Source organism: Fundulus heteroclitus, unplaced genomic scaffold, assembly GCF_011125445.2.
Source record: "Fundulus heteroclitus isolate FHET01 unplaced genomic scaffold, MU-UCD_Fhet_4.1 scaffold_88, whole genome shotgun sequence".
NCBI lineage: Eukaryota > Metazoa > Chordata > Actinopteri > Cyprinodontiformes > Fundulidae > Fundulus > Fundulus heteroclitus.
Genome location: NW_023397340.1, coordinates 1,077,476 through 1,103,633, shown reverse-complemented (window position 1 = coordinate 1,103,633; position 26,158 = coordinate 1,077,476). Strand labels below are relative to the sequence as shown.

The window sequence follows — 26,158 nt, the reverse complement described above, 5'->3', positions numbered from 1 at the left end:
GCAGTTATACCCTTCTCCTTTTAGCCGAACAACACCACACTGTAAAAACGGATCTAAAAATAAGCAAAATGTTTTTAAACATAGTGTTTTTGTCCTTGATTTGAGCAGGTAAATAAGATTATCTGCCAATGGAATTAGTATTTTTACCCCTAAAATAAGATAATTAGACATCCTGCACTTGAAATAAGATGATGGAGATGAGTTGTTCCTTTTTTAAGTGCAAAAATCTTATTCCATTGGCAGATCACCTTATTTACCTGCTCAAATCAATTCAATTCAATTCAATTCAATTTTATTTATATAGCGCCAAATCATGAAACATGTCATCTCAAGGCACTTTACAAAGTCAAGTTCAATCATATTATACAGATTGGGTCAGATTATACAGATTGGTCAAAAATGTCCTATATAAGGAAACCAGTTGATTGCATCAAAGTCCCGACAAGCAGCATTCACTCCTGGGGAAGCGTAGAGCCACAGGAAGAGTCATCTGCATTGTACATGGCTTTGCTGCAATCCCTCATACTGAGCAAGCATGAAGCGACAGTGGGAAGAAAAACCACCCATTAACGGGAAGGAAAAACCTCCGGCAGAACCGGGCTCAGTATGAACGGTCATCTGCCTCGACCGACTGGGGTTACAGAAGACAGAACAGAGACACAACAAGAGAAACAAAAAAGCACAGAAGCACACATTGATCTAGTAATCTGTTCTACATTAGATGGTAGTAGCGGGTGAGCCGTCTTCTCTGGATGATGTCACAGTTAACAGAACGCCAGACCAGGTGTACCTACTATGAAGAGAAAAGAGAGAGAACAGAAAGTTAAAGCAGAAATGACAACACATAATGTATAATTGAAGAACAGTAGAACTCAAAAAAGTGAGAAAATTAGATCCTGATATACTCCAGTAGCCTAAGCCTATAGCAGTAAAACTATAAAGGTAGCTGAGAGTAACATGAGCCACTCTAGTTATAATTTTTGTCAAAAAGAAAAGTTTTAAGCCTAGTCTTAAAAGTAGACAGGGTGTCTGCCTCACGGACCAAAACTGGGAGTTGGTTCCACAGGAGAGGAGCCTGATAGCTAAAGGATCTGCCTCCCAGTCTACTTTTAGAGACTCTAGGAACCACCAGCAGACCTGCAGTCTGAGAGCGAAGTGCTCTGTTAGGAACATACGGGGTAATCAGAGCTCTGATATATGATGGAGCTTGATTATTAAGGGCTTTATACGTTAGAAGGAGAATTTTAAATTCTATTCTTGATTTAACAGGAAGCCAATGAAGGGAAGCTAAAATTGGAGAAATATGATCCCTCTTGTTGATTTTCATCAGAACTCTTGCCGCAGCATTTTGAATCAGCTGAAGACTTCGAACTGCATTTTGTGGACTTCCTGATAGTAAAGAATTACAATAGTCCAGCCTTGAAGTAACAAATGCATGGACTACTTTTTCAGCATCACTCCTGGACAGAATGTTTCTAATTTTGGTGATATTCCGGAGGTGAAAAAAGGAAACTCTGGAAATCTGTTTAATATGGGACTTAAATGACATGTCTTGGTCGAAAACAACACCAAGATTTTTAACTTTATTACCAGAGGCCAAGTTAATGCCATCCAGATTAAGTGATTGATTAAGAACTTTATTTTTTGAAGACTCTGGCCCAAAGATTACAACTTCTGTCTTGTCAGAATTTAAATGCAGGAAATTTAAAGTCATCCAGCTTTTGATGTCATCAAGACATGACTGCAGTCGAAGTAACTGATTGGATTCATCAGGATTTATGGATAAATATAGCTGAGTGTCATCAGCATAACAGTGGAAATTAATCCCATGTTGTCTGATAATTTTGCCAATCGGAAGCATATATATAGTAAAGAGAATTGGTCCAAGGACTGAACCCTGTGGTACGCCACAGGTGACGCTAGAGTTTGAGGAAGATTTATTATTAACATGAACAAACTGGAATCTGTCTGACAGATAAGATTTAAACCAGCCTAATGCTTTCCCCTTAATCCCTACAGTCAAATCAAGGACAGATACACTAATTTTCAGAAAAATTTACTTATTTTTAGCTCCGATTTTGCAGTGCAGTGTTTCTACTTGACATTATCTTGTATAAGTCTGCAGAGTTTTCAGTCTTAATTTTTTTTTCAATTAATAATATGTTTGAGCTTCATTGAAACTCATTGAGCCAGCCAGTAGTAACTTCAGATAGGCAGCCTTTAATCTGGCTATTTTCCCGCAGGTTCAACCTGAATCTCACTGATGTTGGATAGAATTTATCAGGAACAAGTTAAAAGAGGAAAGGGAGAACATTGGCACTGATGACTGAGTACACAAAGTGAAGATTAAATCGAGGTGGCAGAGCAGCTGGAAGGCTGTGATAAGCCAGATAGGTAAATACAAGGTAGTGGAGTATCAAGGTAACTCCTAGTCTGTTCTGTTCACACTGGCAGTACGATCTGTCATGTTTTACTCCAGTAAGTAAAACATGACAAAAACTTAAAACCCAGATGACAAGTTACGGGTTTAATTGTGCAACTGGTAACTGATGATCCATGAGAGGTCTGAGAGTTTTAGGTTCAGAGCTGGGTTTGAATAAGGCTAACTGAAGTCAGCTGTTTGGAGTCTGTTGGAGGAGCTGGATGAATAACAGCTAAGATGATAAAAGAGAGCAATAAAGCGGAAGACAACAAACATCCCAGGAAGGGAGCGCTTCAGAGAAGATGTCATATTTCCATTAGTAAAGCATATGTTTGGGTGAAATCCCTCTCCATCTATGTCAGGATATTGGAAATGCCTCCCTTATTGAAATGTTCACATTTGTTGCTCGTGCTGGAAAAAAAAAGCATCTTCAGTTTTCCTTTCTTGAAGTTTCTGATTTTGCTGTTTTCCTTTGCAGTAGCTGCAACTTCTGGCCAGAATTTCACATTTAGTACACAATTCAAGACAGAAATCAACTAATGATGTCCTACTACCTTCTCATGTTTTCTTTGCTTCATCAGGATACGAGCAGCACTGCTTGTACTTACTGAAGTCTTAGGATATGTTTGTATGGAATCCTGTAAAAAAATTGTTTTGCAGTAGTTTAGTCTTGAGGAAATGAAAGCATTAACAAGTTTTTCAGCGTCGGAAAAGGAGAGTAACGGCTGTAGTATGAAAATGTTCTTGAGATGGAAAAAGGAGGTCTTCCTGAGGTGTTTGATGTGACTTTCAAATATAAGGTGAGTGTCAAATCTTACACCAAGATTAGTGACTGTAGAGGAAACATGAATGATGTGGTCAGAGAAGACCGCAGGGAAAATAGACGGGGAGTGAATCTGAAGCATGGTACCAACTACAATAGCTTCTGTTTTGACGTGTTCAGTCGGAGAAGATTGGTGTCCACCCAGGCTGTAACCTCCTGAAGACAGGTCGTGACAGTGGCGGTTCTGTGTTGATGTAGTAGAACTGCGTCTTATCTGAATACCAATGAGAAGAAATCCTCTGGTGAGTGATGATCTTGCCAAGAATTCTATCATGATTAGAGAAGTATTCATATTATCTCCTAATTTTAATTTTACCATTAAGATACTAATCGCTTCTGGATGGACCTATGATGAAAACAATGGCTAGTAAAGTCAGCTGACACTACATTTAAGATGGTAATACTGGTGCATTTGTTTATCCCTCCTAAATCGTAATTTTGAAGCTTCAGCTTAGATGTTGAACTGGAGATCTGTCTGATGTCCAAATTCAAGTGTGGGAAGTTTTCTAACGAAGCCTGACCTCAAAATCTAATGCAGTGGCTGCATTTTGTATCATAGCTGTGGAAATTAATGGTTTATTTTTACTTCAGGGGTACACAATGACACAGTTGTTCGTAATGCTGCCTTGCAGCAAGAAGGTCCTGGGTTTGAATCCCGGCCTCGGGTCATTCTGCATGGAGTTGCAAATCCTCCCTGTTCTCCCTGTGCATGCGTTGGTTCTCTCGGAGCACTCCAGTTTCCTCCCAGAGTCCGAAAACATGAATGTCGGGACTAGCGACAGGCTGAAAGACACAAAACAGACAAAGTAAAAGGAAGGAAAAAAACAGAAGCACCTGAACTGCTTTCTACAGACAAGAAACATCAAGGACAAGGAGCAGGACATGGCAGCAATAGCTCAGTTAGTGGCTTCATCTGGGAAAGAAACAGTTAAATTGAATAAATAACTGAGAGGCACTGACCAGTATTACTATCAAGGCTGACATAGTTACTGGCAGCAACAGCTTCTTCTGTGGCCTTGTCCAGTGTAGAGGCACAGTTAAACACAAATCACCAGGCCCCTTCCACTGATAGGAGAAAAAAAGGACTCAAAGTTGATACGTAACCTGGGGAGAAATGTTTCTTAGCATGTCATTTTGTGCCTTTTTCTTCTTTATTCAGCCTGCTGTCCTCCTTGTCAGCCCTCTTCACCTCCACTCTGATCATCTCACTTGTATTTACCATCATACCACTGTGCCACCATGTGATCCTGCTGTCCATTGCTATGGGAGTGGCTGGAAAAGCCATGGGTGTCATAGACACCATTGGGAACCTGCAGCTGGTGAAGCTCTACCAGAAGGACTCAGCCGTCTTCCTGCAGGTCGGTCAGATGTGAATGTGCCTGTTTCCCCTTCTTCTCAAGCCTTCTTCTGGGGCAAAAGCAATTTATTGTTGGACACTTTTCAAGTTGCAATAAACAAACTATTTGAGGCTATCATTTTAATACAAAGGTCTCAGTACCAGTTTCAAAACTACTTAATGTATTAAAGTAAAAGTAACTTAAGGTAAAAAATGCCATTAAGGACAAAAGCTTAGACCTCCCTTGCTACAGATGTCTATAATGTACAACCCCCCAAAGAAAAATCACTAATAGTATATTATTATGAAGTTAATGTTGAAATAAGCTGTTTCACTCACATGTATGTCCATTGAAAATCAACCATTTAGATCAATGCAAAAATATTAAAGGAACATATAGGTGCAATACTGAGCATCAACATGAGTTTTTATTCAGCAGAAAATCTGATGAGTGGTTGCCTATAAGTATTGTTGCAAAAAGTCAAACTTCAAAGACATTTATCAATAACCTCTTATTTGTTATTATTGGAATGTAAATGAACGTCTAAGCTTAGCTCCAGGAATTGATGAGGGCCTCAGATAACGAAAACAAGCTGAAATACAATAGAAGTAACAAGACTATTTTCAAAATGTAAGGAGTAGAAAGTACAGATAATTGCATTAGTTTGGTATCTCACAATTTATGTGAGAGACCAAAACAAAGGAGGGCATGGACAGGAATAAGGAGAAAATTGTGCACAGTTTTCAAAATGTTTGCAAATTAACATCTGAAACATGTGGTGTGCATTTCTATTCTGCCCCTCTGTTCAGCTGGTGAACAACAGAAAGCTCAGTCACATTAGAAAGAGAGCAACAACTCTTAACTTTTCTCAGAAATTATTCATTGGACGTAGGTTTGAACTTTGACTGGGCCAATCTAAACTACCAGTTCTCAATTGGTCAGGCTTTGAAACCCGCCATCACGCTTTATTAAAAAGCTGCAACCCAAGTCAAAGAAATTTCACAACTCATACTTGTACTGTTTGCCAGCTGGTTGCCAGGTCCACAGGTTAGCTTTAGCAAACAATAAGCATTAGCAAACCCTTTGCTTCCTTAAGTCGGCACCAAAGCTCAAAAGCTTGACCGACGTTCACCCTCATTTTGCTTCTTTTTTTGGTCTGCTTGAATCTGGGAAATGTAACGTCAAGAAGAAGCCATTTTCAACGCCTGAGCTCCATCTCCCGTGACTTCAGCTTACTATTCCTATTTGAGCAGAATCCTTTTGTGTCGGCATTGCCGTCATAAAAAAAATAGATATTTATATACCAGTCAAAATTTATAAAACTATTATTTACAAACTGTATATTAATTTTTCAGTAAAAATTTATAATTTCATTCTGCACCACTCTAGATGTTCTGAGGATGTATTATTTTTGAGAAATTTATTGTTTTGATGACAAAGTTGTAGCTATGACATTTAATGGAACAGCTTTGTGGGTTTTTAACTGCTGACTAGAGCCATAAAGTGAAGGTTCCGCAGCCAAAGCGACTCTGAGGTCACACAATATTTTTCTGTTTTGTCTTAAGTGGAGCCAGGTGAGAGGCCACACTCAGTGGCCAGTGTTGAGTGGCACGGGGGTTTTTACTGCTTGACTCGTAAGGAGGCGATTTCTAACCATAGTGCTGTGCCAGCGCTGCGAGAGGCTAGCCTCCATTAACTCCTTATTCAGCTGGTGTAAAGGGCACTTTTGTGACTTCTCAAGCTATAATTATAAGGCAATTGCAGGCAATAGCAGCATAACATTTTGGTTTTAGAAAGTGAACACTGAAAGTATAGCAATTTTTGTTTTGGAGTGAAAATCTGCTTTAAATTGCTATATTATTTGGTAAAAATAGAAATATATGTATCATAGTTTTGACTATTTGGAGTGCTTATTTTAGGCCTTTGAACAAGATCAAATCTTAATTATTGATTTTCTTGATCTCTTAAATTAAAATTAATAAAGAATGGATTTCTTTCTATTTAAAGCACAGATCCAGTTTAGTTATGAACTGTTAAAATGGGCACGACACATTTTTCAGATTTTAAACCCCCTAAAAACTTCATCCCTGACCTGTCTGCCATGTTTCTTCATCTTCATCCAGCTGTTAGTCAAAGAAAATTAACTGCTGATTAAATACCTCTAGCGATCCCTGAGGCCTTAACAGAACAGCTGTAACTGGACTGTTAGGCAGGTTTTAAAGGCTACACTGGATTTTATTCAGGGGGCTCGATACAAATGTGTGCCACACATTTTGGATTTTAATTTGTATAAATACTGCAACCCATGTAAAGTCTTTCTTATACTTCGTAATTGTGCACTACATTGTGTTGATCTATGGCATCAAATCCCATTAAAATGAATGTTTGCTGTTTCAGTGGGTATGAACTCTGTTTCCCATTCTCATCTTCACCTTCATGTCTCTCTTTAGGCTTTGCATTTCTTCATAGGCCTTGGAGCACTGGTCAGCCCCCTCGTGGTTGATCCATTCCTGGCCGATGACAGCTGTGTCCTTTCAGCCAACTGGACTGCCAACTCATCATCCCCAGACCTCGAGCACCTGCGAAACACCCTGGCTGGGCACGGGGCTGCGCTGCACAACACCTCCCAGTACCCACTATACACCGATGGTGTTGTCGTCACCAGGGTGTCGTATGCTTTCTGGATCATGGCCATTATGAATGTTAGTTCATGTCAGTGGATTGTGTGTTTACCCTCATTGTGTTACCATTTGTGGGGTGTGTAGATGTTGGCTCAGATGTTCCTTAGTGTTCCAGCTGTTATGTTATCTGTAGCAGGTGCTGCAGGGGAATTCGAGTGAAAGTAATATTACAGCTGTAAGCGTGAAGCTGAGCAGGTCAAACCATTTCACGAGCCATACAGCTTTGTTTCTGAATAATAGAAACTTCTCGAGTTTTGGACAAACATTAATGTCTGTCATACAGTTTGGCAGCAACTGTAGGTTACACATGCAATATGTCTTACTAACCTGAGTTAACCTGTTTTTCAGAAGTGAAGTGCTATCAAGTTATTTTCTGTAACAGTAAAGGGACTATTACTGTTGATAACATTAATGAATATCACTTTAGAAAATCTAAACTGTCTCTTTAAGATGAGATTGCCATAAAACTGCAGGGTTGGGGGTTGTGTGATTAATTATTGCTATTTAAACAGTCTGGACTACATTTGATCGGCAGTCATCTAAAATACTTCGACCTTGCAAGCCTGACCTGGCCAACTCCTTTAAAATAGAAGTTCAGAGGTTTGGAAGTGACCTTCTGTATAGTTTATTGCTGTAGTTCCCTTACTAATAGTAGAAAGATGTCGTATCAATGTGGGCTTGTTGGGAAATTAAATACATCCTTGGAGTTGTGGAAGCTAACGAGCTGAGCAGACACAGACTCTATTGATTCACCTTATCATCTGATTTGGTGAATAACAGGAGCGCGGACATTGTTCAGCTCAACAGAAGGGCACCAAAGTTAGCAACAGTCTCACAGGAACTTGTAAACTGTTAATATGTATTGACACACTGTTGTACCCTACAGATCTGAACCTGCTCAGTTTGACTTATTTTAAATGGTTAAAGGCATCTAAAACTTTGAGATCTACTTAGTTTGTTCGCTTTTATACTTTTCAACAAGCTCACAGTGATATCTTCCTACTGCTGTTAAGGGAACTATTACAGATTATTATAATCTGTAATAGTTTATTATATATTATAATCTGTGCTGAAATGCAGTTCAGCAGGGATATAATATACCTCTGCTGAACTGCATTTCAAAAGATCCAAACTAGCCCTTTAAGGGAGCACTAAGTGAAATTTCCCCACTAGGTGGGCTGCTGAGCTCGGTCTGTAGACCAAAACAAGACGTGTGGAAAGGCATGTCTCTCTCTACCTCCAAAATCTAAGCACCAGACCAGTTATCTGTTTCTATTTTACAGTTTTTCTCAATTTCAATTCAATTACATTTTATTTATGTAGCGCCAATTCATGAAACATGTAATCTCACGGCACTTTACAAAGTCAAATTCAATCATATTATATAGATTGGGTCAGATTATACAGATTGGTCAAACATGTCCAATATGTTTCTAATTTTGGCAATATTCCTGAGGTGAAAAAAGGAAACTCTGGAAACCTGTTTAATATGGGATTTAAATGACATGTCTTGGTCAAAAATAACACCAATATTTTTTACTTTATTACCAGAGGCCAAGTTAATTAGCCTCGTGAGACCATCCTGATCTCGCGAGCTTTCAAGGTTTCACTCGCAGATCAGTCTGGCTACTCTCCGTTAAAGAAAATTTGGAGCCGTTCACCAAACGAACGTCCAATCAGCGTTGGCTTTGAGACGGGTTGAGGTGTGACGCAACGAGAAGCGCGACAGTTCAGTCTAAAGAACATGGCGGCATCAGCCGATGAAACTAGCGTTAGCGTGGCTATCGAGCAAGTTTTATCGGCATTACAGAGTATTTCTTTGCTGAGCTAACGAGCCTTTACCTGCAGCAGCAAGAGTAGCTTGGCCTGTGGTTGTGTTTTCGTCGTCGCTCGTAACAGAGTGACGACGAATCTGATTGGTTCATTTGGCCCGTCTATCACCAACATAGGCCAATCAGCTAACCAGTATTTTCGCCCCTTCCCAAAATTACTTCAACGGAAGGTTTCCAGATGGATATGCGTAGCAAATCTATCTGGCGGAGTCAGGTTACAAGTTAATGCCATCCAGATTAAGTGATTCATTAAGAAGTTTATTTTTTGAGGACTCTGGTCCAAAGATTACAACTTCTGTATTGTCAGAATTTAAATGCAGGAAATTTAAAGTCATCCAGCTTGTAATGTCATCAAGACATGACTGCAGTCGAAGTAACTGATTGGGCTCATCAGGATTTAAATATAGCTCAGTGTCATCAGCATAACAGTGGAAATTAATCCCATGCTGTCTGATAATTTTGCCAATCGGAAGCATATATATAGTAAAGAGAATTGGTACAAGGACTGAACCCTGTAGTACTCCACAAGTGACCCTAGAGTTTGAAGAAGATTTACATTTCTCAAAAAGAGAATGCCCTGAATGTATGCGAGGATCATGGTGGGCAGCTCACAAGCCTGCCAGGCTGCATTAAACAATGCTAACTATGTTAGTATGGAGCCAGATGGGTCTCGATATTCACAAATGCACAAATAAATCCACACACACACAGGACAAGATCCACGCAAGCACAGGCCCGATTCATGCAAGCACAAAAAAATCCACACATGCACAAAAAAATCCACACGTGCACAAAACAATCCACACACACAGAACAAGACCCACACATCCACAGCTCTAGGCTTTAAACCTCACAGCATTTGTGTGTGGATTTTTGAGACTGTCCTGCCGTCTTGGGATTCACACAAGCATTTTTTTTAAACAGAGAGTGGTTTGCAACCAATCAGAAGCCTCCCTTGTATAAGCCAATCACTGGAAAGTACTCCACGTGGGCTGACTTACTCATAAGCCAATCACATTCAACCTGTTCAGGAAGCGCGTAGTATGAACACAATGGCCGTTTCTCAATTCACGAGAACGCGAGTCCGTACTCGCGTTCTCGTCAAGTCTGTTCTCGGTAAGAACACAGGAAGATCGGACTTGACGAGAACGCGAGCACGCAGCACGTATTGTGCATTGGAACAGAAGGATACTCGTGACGTCATCACACCCACAGCGCTTGAGCATTCCTTTAACGTTCAAAACTATTTATACACTACACCATCATATCTTATTGAAAACGTTTTTTATTTAAATTAATTTCTAAAAAGTATAAAAAATATCTAAAATAATTACAGAACTGTGGGTATAAAACCAGCAATAGCGTGAATTTCTTTGTGGGGAGTTGTAATTGTTCTAGTTATAGAGGCGATTTAATCTTCTTTAAAAATCAGCACTTTGTAGAAGCAAAATGAGGAATACGAGCAATGTTGCTGTTGCTTCGGTCGTTGGTCAGCTTTACCAGCAGGCTGAAGAGGAGGTGATGCAGCTGAGGAGGCAAATCCGAGCAAGGAGAAGATTGATGCAGCAGAGGAGGCTCACAAGGCAGGCTTTGCTCACCCATCTATTGCCAACTGGTAGGCATTTTAAGATTGACAGCCTATTTCCTACTTTTATCTTAAAAAAAACCCATTGACGATGATATTAAAAACGTGATCAGGTTGAAATTGTGACTATTTTTCCTATATTAATAAAAATGAAGACCCAGTTTTAACATTAATAACAGTAGGGTTAAGCTACTTTATTGCACCTCCTGACCTTCACAGCATTGATCATTAAGGAAGGAAAAAAAAACATTTTTATGTCTGTCCACCTTTACAGTGATTAATCTATAAATTAGTTCAGCCCATTTTTTCAGTGAAATGGTAAAAATACCAGAGAAGGGAAGCCATTTGTTACATTTACTATACATTTTACCTTTTCTTTCTTGAGAACTATAATAATCTGCATGTTAAACAGTTATAGTTTTATGCATAGAAAAGGTGACAAAAAACAATTATGGTAACATTTGGCTTTTTTTATTTACAGGAAGAAACAGAAACAAAATATGTGAGGATAAACACCTCTGTGCCGATCCTCCAAATATTTTTTTAATGAAGGGGACCTGAAACCAGCCTTCAGGCTAAGAAGGGCCACCATCGTCCTCCTCCTTCAGCTGCTGCCCATCCAGAAGGTCCATGGATGGCCACAGGAGATAGAGGTGCTGGTGACCCTCTACTGACTGGCCTGTGGTGCATCCTATAGGGAAACAGCTTGCCAGTAAGATCTCTTACCTTCTTGTCCTTAAATAGAGCCAGCAATGACACACAATTGATACATAGATTATATAAATTGGATAGAAGATAAAGACATATCAGCATATTACCTAAATTACAAGTTAATTTTATATTTGGTACAGGTCAAGTGGAGGCACGCTACAACAGACACCATGCCAAGGCTGATAAACATCATTGAGCGTGCCTTTGATGGTCTGAAGACACGGTGGCGTTCCATCTTCTTCAGGATGCTGGAGGTCCGCCTCACGTTTGCCCCAAAAGTAATCGCCCTCTGCTGCATCCTCCACAATATTAGTATAGAGGCAGGTGACCAGCTAGACGTGGAGGACGAGGAGGTTGATCCAGAGGAGGACGAGGAGGTTGATCCAGAGGAGCATGGCCATCCAGCGGCTGAAGACAGAATGCTGCTCCAGCTGGCTGCATGTTTAAGTGACCATGACTACACCTGACCTTATGTAGATCAGTTGGAGTCATGTTCACATGCTGCTTCATTTCTTTTTTAACCACCTGGAAAAATCCATAAAATAATGCGTAAATTAATTTCCATTCCAACTATTTTTAATTGTAAGTTTATAGGCATTGTCTGTTTGTATAAGATCTTAATGAGTTATTTTGTTGTTTTAAACCATGTTAGTAACTGTTAATAATTTGTTGAATATATTACACCTTAATTCTGTTCCAAAGATAAAACATTTGTATAAAATAAATGTCTGTTTTTTCATATACTATTATTACTATTATTTTCTTTCCCTCTTTCTCCTCTCAATTATTTGTGTCCTGACTCAGAAGAAACTCACTTAGATAGGAAAAACATTTATAGAATGTATTTATTTATTTATTTTATATGCTGCTGCCGTCCTAGGGAGACATTTACAATTTATTCCAGCAAGTATTGAGTTAATAAAGCAACACACGTCAGTCAGATAAACACAAAACAAATAAATCATAACCAGCGGTATTATGCACACTACTTTTTTTTAATTACGCACTAACTCTGTAAACAGGCCACATAGTGAAGCTTAAAAGTATAATGTTCTCGCCTCAAACGATCTTAAAACGTACTTTTGAACAACAACAGCAGCAGAAAAGGGAATTTTTTAACTTACCGCTGTGAGCTCTGTTTGCGCTGTCTCAAATCAAGCTGCGGCCGCGGTGCATTCTGGGCAAGCGGTCAGTCTGAAGAACGCACAAGTCTGCTCTGATGCATGCTCGATAAAGAGGGCGGGCGAGAACAACATCCGGGGAATTCGGCGCGTTCTCGATTTCGCGTTCTCAGCATTGGAACAGTGCTCGGGCTGAGGCTGATGACGTGTCACGAGTACACGAGCACACGAGAACGCTCAAGAACGCATATTGAGAAACGGCCAATGTGCTCTCAGGCTTCAGCGCGCAGCAGCCGTTTGTCTCCCTCTCTCTCCGCAGGTGTTTGCACATGAGCGGAGGCGCCCAGCTGCAGGTGTCCGCTCCCCCCCCCCCCGGCCTCAGAGCCGACGTCAAAAAACGCTTCTCTGCTCCCTTCAAGTCGCTTCGGATCCGCCCGCAGCGCTCCTTGGTCTCTGAGCTCCCAACATCTAACTCCGCGGGCCTCTTCCGTCTGATCTCCAGCCGGCCAGCAGTGATTCCCTCCGAGCTCTCATCGGCCTCGCCGTTACCTGCTTCTCCTGTGCTCTGACGATTCGCCTCTGGCGCCCATGTCCCGCCAGCCCTCTGGCGGATAGGGCGGTAAAGTTGGATATTAAAGCTCCGCGGAATCAGCGGCATCTCGCTCACGGTTGATCCGGCTGATGGACCCCGATTTCAGCCAGCATCTCTCAGCTGCTCCCTCCTCTCACACGCTGTGGGAACTAAGCACTCTTGAGAAATAAAAATCAATAAATTTCATCTCTTGGGATCAGCTAAGATAAAACGAATATAAAATCATGCCAATAAATAACATCTGTAAGGCACACTGTTTTTATTCCATTTTAATCTGTTAATTTTTTAAAGATATTTGTAAGACAAAAGTTGGGATTTTTCTTCAATAGCTCCCTGGTCATGTGACTCACTGACTCAAAACCTGTGTTAAATTGTTCTATATTAGCCTGATGGGCCACACATTTTTATTCCATTTTAAGCCTTTTTATATTTTAAGATTTATTTATAATTAAATATTTCTTCAATAGCTTCCAGGTCACTGACTCCAAATCTGTGTGATAGTGATGGGTCGATGAGGCGTCATGAAACGTTTCGGCACATTGCAACTCTGTGCCGATACTGTGCCGATACTGTGTCACTGAATACTGACACCTGCTGGACCTTAAAAATCCCTACAGGCAACCTGGTTGACAGAGTTAACTGACACTGATTTGATGACCAAGCATACACAATACAATTTAAATCATTGTATGTTGCATTGTATTATTTTATATTTTCATTTGAATTAAACATATATTTGTTTTTGTTTTTTTGATACAGTCAATAAATAATGTGAAGGAGGATGCTTGTGGACTGGCTTTTTTATTTTTTTACAAATGGTTGATCGGGCGCTGTGTTTAGTTACCTGACTGATATCATCTGTTCTGAAATCGGACATGCTGAGTATGACAAAGGGAGGAAGAACTACTCAGAGTAGCAACTTTCTACTCAGTGTAGATCAGCCGTTTTTTTTTTTCTGAAACGACGCTCAGAAGTAGAACAAAGACGCACAGCGCAACCCGCCCAACCAAAAAAGCGTTGCAGAACCCATCCATCAGTGGTGCGCTCCGATCAGCACCTGGCGCTCACAGAGCGAGACTGTGGTACAACACCATCACACCAGAGTTGCAAAATAGTTAAAAATTAACCATTATTAACTGTTATTTTGTTTACAGTTCAGCTTGGATTTTATTTACTGCGCAGCATAGCTCTGCTGTGCGCGCTACTGTGCGCGAATGCACACGCGTGCAGCTTAGAGGGAACAGAAACAGTTTGGCGCGTCAGTCAGTTCGAAACAGGTGCTGTATTGGTCACGTGACCGAAACAGTTCCTGTATCGGTCACGTGACTTTTCCGTAGCAATACACACATCGACACGGGTTTCGCTCTATGAGACCGACACATGCGCCGACGCATCGGTGTTGCCGGACCCATCACTACTGTGTGAAATTGTTCTACATTAGCTAGATGAGGCACAACCTTGATGTTGAAACAAAGGACAGTTTCATTGACATAACAATTTCACACAGATTTGGAGTCAGTGAAATATTTAATGAGTCACATGACCAGGGAGCTATTGAAGAAAAATCGCAACTTTTGTCTTTACAAAGTTTTGTAAAGACAAAAGTTTTTGTCTGTACGGCGAGGCCGATGAGAGCTCGGAGGGAATCACTGCTGGCCGGCTGGAGATCAGACGGAAGAGGCCCGCGGAGTTAGATGTTGGGAGCTCAGAGACCAAGGAGCGCTGCGGGCGGATCCGGAGCGACTTGAAGGGAGCAGAGAAGCGTTTTTTGACGTCGGCTCTAAGGCCGGGGGGGGGAGCGGACACCTGCAGCTGGGCGCCTCCGCTCATGTGCAAACACCTGCGGAGAGAGAGGGAGACAAACGGCTGCTGCCCGCTGAAGCCTGAGAGCACATTGTGTTCATACTACGCGCTTCCTGAACAGGTTGAATGTGATTGGCTTATGAGTAAGTCAGCCCACGTGGAGTACTTTCCAGTGATTGGCTTATACAAGGGAGGCTTCTGATTGGTTGCAAACCACTCTCTGTTTAAAAAAAATGCTTGTGTGAATCCCAAGACGGCAGGACAGTCTCAAAAATCCACACACAAATGCTGTGAAGTTTAAAGCCTAGAGCTGTGGATGTGTGGGTCTTGTTCTGTGTGTGTGTGGATTGTTTTGTGCATGTGTGGATTTTTTTGTGCACGTGTGGATTTTGTTGTGCACGTGTGGATTTTGTTGTGCACGTGTGGATATTTTTGTGCACGTGTGGATTTTGTTGTGCACGTGTGGATATTTTTGTGCACGTGTGGATTTTTTTGTGCACGTGTGGATTTTTTTGTGCTTGCATGAATCGGGCCTGTGCTTGCGTGGATCTTGTCCTGTGTGTGTGTGGATTTATTTGTGCATTTGTGAATATCGAGACCCATCTGGCTCCAGTCTAACAAGACTGTAACACCAGCAAAAACAAACATTTGACTTCATGCTGTCCACCTGTATGGAGGAGAAAAGCTAGCTCCGAGTCAAACTGGAGCTGCTTCTGCTCTGGAAATGGTCTCCACCTTGGAAATGTGAGGCCAATGTTAATCATTGTTTTGTCTCTCTTTATCATAACACTTCTTTTCCAAAGACCGTTTTTTGTGCTAATAATGGGGCCTGATTGTCTCCGGGTGAAAACAGATGATCAGGCCTGGCTTTGTAAACAAGAGAGCAATACAGAGAGATGGTGTGTGACATCATACCATATCTAAAAAGATGCCTGTAGTTCTTCACAAAACTATTTTTTAGTTCTTTCTATCTACAATAATGACATTTTGTGTATTGCTCATTTAATGAAACCTTTATTTAATTTTTAGGAAGACAAATTGGGTATTTTCATGGCTTTCTGGTATTAGAATTGATTTATCAGACAAGGACTAAAACTTTGGTATATGGAATATTCAAACCTGGACTGAATTCTCCACTGATTACTGATTCCTTAAAAAATAAGCTTGTCATTTGTGAAACCATTGCTTTATTTGTGGGGGAAAAAAAGAGATTTCTCAGGTTTCCCAAAAATGTAGCAACATCCTGTCTGGTCTCGTGAGCCCCACAACGTGTATTGTCTCTTTTTATGGTCTGGATCTGGTGAACGTGCTGCACACAAGAGTACTGGATTCATACTGCAATTCATTAAATTGTTCAAAGACAAAAGTCATCATTAAGTTAAGAAACAGAACAGCAATGATTGACTTTTTCACCAAGAGGATTAAAGTTCAAGATTTCTCTTTATCTTTTCTTCCCCCGGTACAGTAGGCTCTGTTTCGTTGAATGCCGTACCAGCAACACAGTCGGCTTAGTCTAAGTTTGCTGAAGCACTAAAGGGCAAAATGGATAATTACATTGAGTGTAATAGTCTGGGTTCTGTCTTGGTTTTATGTTTATTATTTGATCAATTAGTCCTTTCTCCTGCATCAGGTTCTGTTTTGGGTTTTGTTTTGTCTGGATTCTTGTTAGCTTGTGCACTGTTTAGTTTTCTGTTTTGGATTTGCTCTTGTTCAATTTCTGTTATTGTTTATGTTCTTTCTCCGTCTTTGAGTTCTGTCTGGATCTCTCACTGATGCATGGTTTGATTTCCTATTGCACACACCTGCTTTGCTCCGCCCGGTTTCTCGTTACCTTTTACCTGATCCACCTGCACATGCCAGTATTTAACCAACGTTCAAGCCAGACATCAGTGCCAGACCTTTTTGTGTGCCAGTCGGTGAGTCGTATCCAGCGCTTTCAGTTGCCTGTTGATCCTGACCTGTTTGTCTCACGGATTTCTGAGCCAGCCTGTTCCTGTTCTGTTTGTTCCTGCCTGTTTTTGGACTGCTAGTCTGTTTTTGCCTGACCTGGTTCTGACTATTGGACTTAGAGTTTTGCCTGATCCCTGCTTGAGAGTCTGTTCATCTGTGAACCATTTTGGACAAGTTAGACTTCTGAACCTGCCTGTTTGCTGTTTTTTTTTTTTTTCGGTCAGCCTTTAATAAATCTAATTATCACACATTCTGCTTGTTTGGCTGAAATCCTCAGTCTCTGGATCATTACATTAAGCCTTTATTATAGCTGTGCAAGTGGCTGGTTAGACTTAAAAACAACTCTGAGGAACACAATTCTCAGGATATGCTAAAGACATTGGAGCTTTGTGTTAGCTATATATCATTTACACAGATTTACACAGATGAAAGACATGCCGTTGCACTAAAAGCTCACCCAAGCAAGAGTATAAATTACTTCAAAACGTTGGAGTCCTTCTGCTGTATTGTTCAGAGCTGTGTCCTTGTGTCAATTTTGAACAACAGCCAGATAAAGCAGATAGTTACCTCCCAGACAGTTATATTTTATGTCCTTTTCCGCTTGAACAGGATCTGCTTTGTGCAGAAGACAAGAAAAGACAGTATGGATTCTACTTCTGTGAGAGGGAGTTAATAAGTGATATCAGGTGACAGGAAGTGTTGCTAGTTACCAAAGTAAACAGCTGTCTTGTGTGTGTGTGTGTGTGTGTGTGTGTGTGTGTGTGTGTGTGTGTGTGTGTGTGTGTGTGTGTGTTCTGGTACTTACAGCTGAGCCACAACATTTTTTGCAAAAATGTTCTCACTTTTTTTCTGGGCTTCGGGTTAGGACCAAGGTGTCAATTAGGCTTAGGTTAGGGTTAGGTATGAACCAGTAAAGGTTAGGGCTAGGGTGAGGGTTAGGCCATAGAAAGGCTTGAAGATGAATGGAAGTCTATGGAAGTTAAAATTCGAGCCTCACTATGTACATTAAACAAGGATGTTTTTTTGTTGGGGGGCAGCTCCCTGTGCCAACAGCGGTCCTTGCATTGGTGTTCCATGAAAGACTGGTGTCCTGCTCCAGGAGCAGCCCCCCTCTGCTGGACAAGGAACTTGACAGTTCCACGTCAGCCAAGGACGATGTTCAAGGTGACATATCGGAATCATAAATGTGTTTGTGATTGTGAACTGTCCATTTCAAGACAACAGATCTGAGCATCCCTCTCCCTGCAGGACATGGGGGAGTCTTCGACTGCTGTAGGCCTGAAATTCTCCGAGGTCAACCTGCTACTTTCTTCGTCATTCATGCCCTAGGCGGAGCAATTGTTTTCATTACCGACGGAATTATAGTGAGGACATTTAAAAATCCACATTTACATAGGCTTGTTTGAAAGACAACCTCTTTATAAATAAATAAAGTGGAAATGATTCAAATCTCACTCTCTCACTATATATATATATATATATATATATATATATATATATATATATATATATATATATATATATACTGGAGGGGGGGGATTTACCCCCCCCCCCCCCCTCTGATCTGAATAAGTAATATTATTAGGGGTTAAAGTTCTCCATCGCTACAATAGATTTCTGTCATTTGGAAAATGAGCGGAAGATGTTCCGTGTAGATTTTTTTATTCAAGGTTTTAAACAAAAGCTGCACTAACAAATTAATCCTGGCAGAGCCGGGACATTAGCCAATCAGACAGAGAGTAGGGCGGGTCTTTGCAAAGCAGAGAGCTGCCAGTCTGAGGTTTATCGTTCATCATTTTAACTTTTGGAAGACCATCTCAAACTGACCACGGATGACATGAATGAGAGTAGTGGTGGTCAAAGGTTGTCTTTGGATGTATGTGAACCACCAGGTCAGAAAGTTCAGCGGATAGAACAGCTGACAACGACTTCCCTCGGTAAGCATGTCAATCTGCTCCAGCAGTTAATTAATGAATTAATCCCACCTGTGGCCATGTCACCTATCAGCGTTCATTCCCTCGCGTCCATTAATTTAGCTAACCAGCGACTAACCAGGGATCTCCCCATGATTCACTGTCATGTTTTATTTAAAACGCTCTAGCTCGGCTAATTTAGCATGACACGCTTTTTTTTTTTTTTTTTTGAAGAAGAAGGCTCGGAATGTGAACCAATGTCCCGCTTTGACTGGGTCTGATTCGGAAAAAGTAAAAAAAAAATCATAAATATTATTCCACCTGCACTTTTCTGTAACAAAGAAGGCAGAGCTGCATTCAGAGCAGCTGTCAGACAGTGAGCAGCAGCATTCACCTCATGAGCCGCTGAACCAGGACACTCGTTAAATTAAAACACAAGGATTTGGATGCATACAGATTATTAAGTGAACTACATCAAAAATAAAACAAATAAACTGCAGCTACAACATGGACTGGAGAATGGGTTCTAACTGTGTGAGACCAGAGAAAGGCGATTCTCAGAGAGTTTTTTGTAGTTATTTGTTATTTTTATAGTGGAGTGGAGAGCGATGTGAAGCGACACTAGAAGTTGCACCAGAAACGTGAAAAAGCCTCCTATGGACTAATTTTACTCCAACCCAAAAACACACCAAGATTACCTTCAACAACATTTACCTTAACACAGAAGTAAAAAATGTTCATCTTTAAAAGCAAGTTAAAAAAAATTTCTGATAAACTTTAAGCAATTTTACTAAACCTTTTAAAAATTTAACCTCCCATCCATGGATTTTCTATACCTGCTTTTCCATACAGGTGTTACGTCATGCCGTATCTGATGGGGAAACGCGGCTTGACGTAACACAGGGTCGTGGAGGAGCTGCTGACTCTCCAGCAGTCAGTAAGCGAGAGGTGGGGACACAGAATCCATCCTGGACATGTCATTGGGCTAAAATATAACTGTTTTATTAAACTTAAAAAAAAGTTAATGCCTTTTTTATAAACTCATGAGTTGTGATAATTAATTGGTAAGCAATAACGGGCAAAGCAGAGACTGATTATTGTAATGTGCAATCTGTGCCAAATTAAAATGTATGATCTCATGATAGTGTTGGTTTTGTGTCCCTCTTTGTCCATGGCTGTTGTTGGCCTTGTATGATTATAGGATTGATTTATATTGAATGTGACAGTGGAGTTAATGTACAGGTGTGAAGTAGATGATGTAATGATGCAAGCTGCTGTCTTTTGAATTAGCTGCAGTTTATGGAGGGTTTTGAAATTGTAAAGTGGAAAGGTGAGTGGACTGTGGAACAGTTTGGCAAAAGTGCGCATGAAGAACTTGCTTGATGCTGCAAATATTAAAGTTAACCAGGTGATGTTATGGATGTGGAAAGTGAAGGAGATTATGGACAGGGCTGTCCAGGATGGCGCCAAGGCTCTGAAGCTGGAAGGTGGGAGAGATACAGGAATTGTCAATGGAACTACCAGATTTGGTTAAAGAGGACATTGCACAATAAGCAAATCAGGTTACTAAGGTGGCATGACATCCACGGCCCAGGAATATATGGGCTGACTTTCAGTCAAATTGATAATTTTTTCTTTAACCCCTGAACATTATGGATTTTTCAAAATTTATATTAAAACATGTCTTGTGTCTTTCACAATTGTAAATTTAATTTTTTGTTTGTTTTTAAAGAGTATTATTACGTTTTCTGCTCAAAGCAGTTTAAGTAATCTAATACCCACTCCCGAATCCCGACAGTAGATCGCGCAAGTTTAAAAACAATAGTTTAACCTACTGGATCTCGCTAGCTAACCATTATTAATAAAACTGTTATTCATTAACAAAACATTTGAAATGATCCGCCCCTCTGTTTTTTTTTCCAAATCGCACACTGCATATATATATATATATATATATATATATATGGATGGGGTGTTCAGGGTGATTCTATTTTGGTCTACTTGAAAAATAAGGGCAACTGTGTATCCCAAGGAGATACATTGAAGTTTCTGAATGTAATGTGAGAAAATTCAAGGTGGGTCGAAAATTGTAGAATAACAAATTGTAATTTACTGTCTCTATTATTCCACGTTAACATTTTTGTGTACATGGCTTTTTTTTTGTGTGTCATCAGGTATTGTGGAAATTAATCGAGACTCTTGTTTACACTGTGTTGTTGTGTTTCTTTTCCTGTAGGGCTCCTATGCTGGTTTTGTCTACACCTACGCGGTCTCCCCTCCTCTGCTGATGGGCCACAAGACAGCAGGCTGTCTGGACAGCGTATTTTGGGCCTCAGTCACAGCAGGAAGACTATCTTTCATCTTCCTCTCCTACAAATACACAGCACCTCTGCTGCTCTCAATTTGCCTGGTATGACCACACATTGAAATCCTCTCTGGAATGAAGCAAAGTAACTTTTGACTTCACAAAGCTAATATGAAGTCCGGCAAAGGTCTGGCAGGCTACTTAAACTCAAATATTTGAAGTGGGTGGGAATGTAAATACTGGAATTAGGTGTCACAGGATGTGATATTTGAGCTAAACAGTGTATACATACAGGCTCAGCATCTTATTAAGAAGACACCTGTCCCAGCCATATCTGTTTTCTTCTCATAACTGCTGAAAACCTGGATAGTGGCTGAGTCACTCATTAATGAGCAGATGTCAGCCAGTCACACAGTGACATTTCGGTGGTGGATTGTTCCAAGGCACAAAGACTATACGGTACAGGTGTGTGCTTCAGTAAACTTAAAATAGCTTGGACATTTTATTAAGTGAGATTCTGTCAAGTTATCGTTGTGGCAGAAACATGTCAAATCATTGTCAGCTTGTTGGAGGCTAAAAAAATGCTTGGAGTGGTAAAAGCTGTCTGTTTGAGCTGACGTTAGCAACAACTCAAACTGAACCTCCATATCAGATACAACGCTATGTCAACATACATAGTCTACAATTTCACAAAGGACATCAAGTTTTGTGCTGGCTTGTTAAAGGTCATGACTGCACTGTATAAACTGTTTTATGTTGTTGATATTGCTGCATATGTAAATTCTAAGATTTTAATTTAAAGAAAGAATGTTAGTGTCAGGGTGCAATCCTGCCTACTGCACCCTGAACCTTCTGCCCCAGTGTACCATGTAAGCTTTCTGCTATGTTGCTGGTTCTCCCTGATGTGCTGCTGACTCTCTTGCAACCTCAAGCTTTCCAGTGCTCCAAGTGACCTCTGTTTTGAGCTGCTGGTTCTCCTGCTACCCCTGCGTTTTCTCACCTGCTCTGGAGGCTTCCTGGTTCCTGCAGCACAGCACCTGCAGCTCTACAGCTCTCCACCTGCTCCAGCCCAGTAAAGACTCAGGTTCTCATCCTCCACAACTCACCTTCTTTAAAAAAATCTCTAACAGTGCTCAGTGTGTGTGGTTGTGTCCGGGTTCATGAAGACAATACATGACATTACAGACCGGCCAGAGATGAACCCGACACACACGCTGAGCCTTGAGTCTCTGTTTATGGAGCTCAGGAGGGTGCTGGATATTTGTGCCGCCTTTGATCCGCCATGGGCTCGGCTGAAAGCGGTGGAGATTCTGTGGAACCAGTGGGGAGACAAAATCCCGCTTCTGTCCACTCTGGGTGTTGAAAGAAGAGAATGGAATGGATCCAAGCAACAGCCCGCGCCCAGTCTCTCCACAGGCTGCCACCACCTAGACCTCCGCCCACTAGTCTGTCCACCTCCACTGCCTTCTTCACCGCTACTGCAGTACCTGCCTCTCCCACCGCTGCTGCTGCACCTGCTGATGCACCTGCTGCTACTGTCTCCACCGCAGCTCCCGCCACCTCACTGACCGCACCAGCCTCAACTCTGCCGCCGGGGTCCTCCTGACGCAAACGCTGGGCTCGCCGGCGCAGGATCTCTTCCGAGATGCAGCCTGGCTCTTCTGCTGTAACCACACCAACTGCGGCCGATGTCACCTTCCTTTCTGGATAGAGCACCCCACCTCCATGAAGATCAGCTGTGGGACTTTTTCTACGGGGACAGGGACGTGTTGGTCCGCCCCTGTTCCCGCTGACGAGAGTCCCGCAGCCTACGAGGACCGGGTGCACACCACCTCGCCGGCCGCCTCAGAAGTTCCAGCTGTGCACGCCATGACCCAAGTCTGCGTGGGTGCACACACTCCAGCTTCACCGGCCGCCTCAGGAGATCCCGCTGCACATGCTGCGGCCCAAGCCTGCGTGGGTGTGCATAGCTCTGCTCCGCCAAAAGACCCCGTCCTGCTCCACCGGCCGCCGAAAGACCCCGTCCTGCTCCACTGGCCGCTGAAAGACCCCGTCCTGCTCCGTCCTAGCTCTCCGTAGTTTCTGTTTGTTCTGGCTTCCCCTTGTTTCCCAGTTGTTCTAGTTCTCCTGAGTCCTCCTAGTTGCTATGGTGTTTAGATTTTTCTTTTCCTGACGTATTAGACGCCCTCTGATTCCTGGCATTGTCTCTGTTCCCTGGCGTATTAGACCCCCTCCGTTACCCTGGCGTTTAGATTTACTCGGTTTCCCGGCGTGTTGGACGCCCTTTGGTTCCCAGCCTTTTGGATTTTTTTCTGTCTCCCTCGGTTTTTGATAGTTCTCTGGTCCCTGGCGTGTTAGGACACCCTCCGGTCCCTGGCGTGTTAGGACGCCCTCTGGTCCCTGGTGTTTTAGATGTTCTCGTTTTATGCGCCCGGCGTTTCCCTTGCACCCCGGCATTTCCCCTGGCGTTTTCGCATGCCTGTCCTTCCCTCTGGCATTTTCGTACGCCTGTCTTTCCCTCTGGCGTAAGTATGCCTGTTCTTCCCCCTGGCGTTTCCGGTGCATTAGTTGTGCGCCAGCGTTTTGGTACGTCTGAGCCCTGATATTTCCTGGCTTTTGGAAGCCAGTGTTGCCAAATTTTGCGGGAGCTGCAAGCAACCAGCTGTATTACCTCTAATTTATAAACAGTATAAATGATCATGCCCAAAGTCACTGATAATAAATGGACCTGGCAACACAGCTAGAAGCCTGGAGTACAGTGCTGAGCATTTCTGGGGGTTCCTTTTGCCCTCTAGAAATGGTCATTATTTTACAAATGTGCAATAAGTCATGACGTTTTGGGTTACATCTTGTTATAACATCAATAATATCATATATATTTAATGTCTACTATTTTATAATTGAAAGCATAGATGAACATTGGTTTCATCATTGCTACAAGAAACTACATCGCTACAACAAGTTTTTCCTATTTTATACATCCTGGTTAAACGTTCGTCGAGGAGTACCATAGGGCACACAGGGAGTGCCGCGTAGTGTTTTGTATGAAAGTGTTGTAGCTGAGCTTTTGTGTTGCTGCATGGCAACACAGGGCCCTTTGTTTTAGTCTAGTCTCCTTCACCCTATTTCTAAGGGAGAGCCCAGACACACTACGGAGAAAACTCATTTCGGCCACTTGTATCCGGGACCTCGTTCTTTCGGTCATGACCCAAAGCTCATGACCATAGATGAGGGTAGGAACATAGATTGACCGGTAAATCGAAAACTTTGCCTTTTTGCTTAGCTCTCTGTTCACCACAATGGACCGGTACAGCACCCGCTTCATAGCAGACGCAGCACCAATACACCTGTCGATCTCCCGCTCCGTCTTCCCCTCATTCATGAACAAGACCCCAAGATACTTAAACTCCTCCACTAAGGGCAGTACATCCTCCCCAACCTAGAGAAGGCACTCTACCCTTTTCTGGCTCAAGACCATGGTCTTGAATTTGGAGGCACTGATTCTCATCCTCGGCTGCGAAACGCTCCAGTGAGAGCAGTAGATCATGCCGTGATGATGGCAATAGAACCACGTCATCTGCGAATACCAGAGACGCGATCCTAAGGCCACCAAAACGGATCCCCGGACGAAACACTTTGGCTGCGCCTAGAAATTCTGTCCATAAAAGTTATGAACAGAGTCGGTGACAGAGGGCATCCTTGGCAGAGTCCAATTCTCACTGGAAATGAGTCAGATTTATTGCCGGCAATGTGGACCAGGCTATGACACCAGTCATACAGAGACCTAACACCCCTTCTTAGAGGGTACTCCATACCCGGTACTCCATACTCCCGGAGTACCCTCCACAGGAACCCCCGAGGGACACGGTCGAATGCCTTCTCCAGATCCACAAAACACATTTAGATTGGTTGGGCAAATTCCCACGCACCCTCCAGGATCCTGCTGAGGGTGTAGAGCTGATTCAGTGTTCCACGGCCAGGAAGAAGACCACACTGCTCTTCCTGAATCCGAGATTTGACTATCCGACGGACCCTCCTTTCCAGAACCCCGGAATAGACCTTACCAGGGAGGCTTAAGAGTGTTATTCCTTTGTAGGTGGAACACGCTGTTATGCAATAACGCCATGATGAATTCTGATTGAATTCTGAACTGTAATATGGGGAAGGTAACAGGAACGCTGTCCTCCTGCAGACATGGCCGGAAGGACGGCCTCTCTTCCCCTCTCTCTCCTCCTCAGGGCCTCTCTCAGCAGGAGGTCAGCTGTGACCCCTCCTTACAGATAAAAGACACAGCACAGACACAGACTCTCTCTTCTTCAGCTCTCTTCTCTTCAGCTCTTCACTTCTCAGACTGCACAGATCGCCTCCTGCTCAGACAAGGAAAGAGCTGCTTCGGACCATGGGCCCTGCACAGGCCTGACTGACGCACATCCAGCATCTGGAGAGAGCCCCTCGTCGCCCGGAGAACATGTCCGGGCAGATCAGGTTAAGTTTGCTGTCTTAACCTGAGAATCAGATGCAGGAAGAAGGATCCTGCATGCCAAAAACAGTTTTGTTGCATTTCTCCTTAGCACACAGGGAAGAGAACCCCAGATTCTGCTGAGAGCCAACAGCAGAACCCATGTTGGATGGTCACGAGGAGAAATCTGCTTAAATCGGACTGCAACGGCGTCAAAGACTGTCTCCTGGATACCAGGCCTCCAACCCGACCACGTGGCAGCAGAGCCAAGCGCTAGCCCGCTAACGCTAGCCAACCACTTCCTTCTTCAACGCTCCGTCCGTGAATGGCCAAAACTGAACAGAACTGACAGAGGACAAATGACAGGTTAGGGCAGGGTGAAGTTAAAAGGTTTATTGGGAAATGTTTGTAAACCATGGTGTTTAGAACAAAAGGGCTAACCGGTAGCTCGCGCTAGCCAAACTGCTATTAGCCTTGCTAACATCCGGTTTCGGACCTTTCAAAAGGAGTACATTTTAAAGCATAAAGCGTAACTGTTTCTGCTCCGCCATCCTCCGATAGTGTTATGAGCCTTATTCCTGCATCAATATGGTATATTAATGGTGGTTTTCAAGGTAATTTTGA

General features: G+C 42.3%; 1 protein-coding gene across 2 annotated transcripts in view; it reads left to right on the top strand.

Moving 5' to 3' along the window:
- The window catches only part of LOC118562355 (major facilitator superfamily domain-containing protein 4A-like), a 28,403-nt gene extending 3,982 nt beyond the window's left edge, over positions 1–24,421 (top strand). Inside the window, exons 2-6 of one of the 2 annotated variants that reach the window (XM_036134668.1) lie at positions 4,405–4,603; positions 7,033–7,284; positions 17,895–18,021; positions 18,106–18,150; positions 21,007–24,421. In XM_036134668.1, the coding sequence (XP_035990561.1) occupies positions 4,405–4,603; positions 7,033–7,284; positions 17,895–18,021; positions 18,106–18,150; positions 21,007–21,197 (814 nt within the window). In that variant the 3' untranslated portion in view covers positions 21,198–24,421. Of the gene's footprint in view, positions 1–4,404; positions 4,604–7,032; positions 7,285–17,894; positions 18,022–18,105; positions 18,222–21,006 lie in introns of both variants that reach the window. The other variant, XM_036134667.1, reaches the window with a different exon arrangement.
- The last annotated feature ends 1,737 nt before the right edge of the window (positions 24,422–26,158 follow it).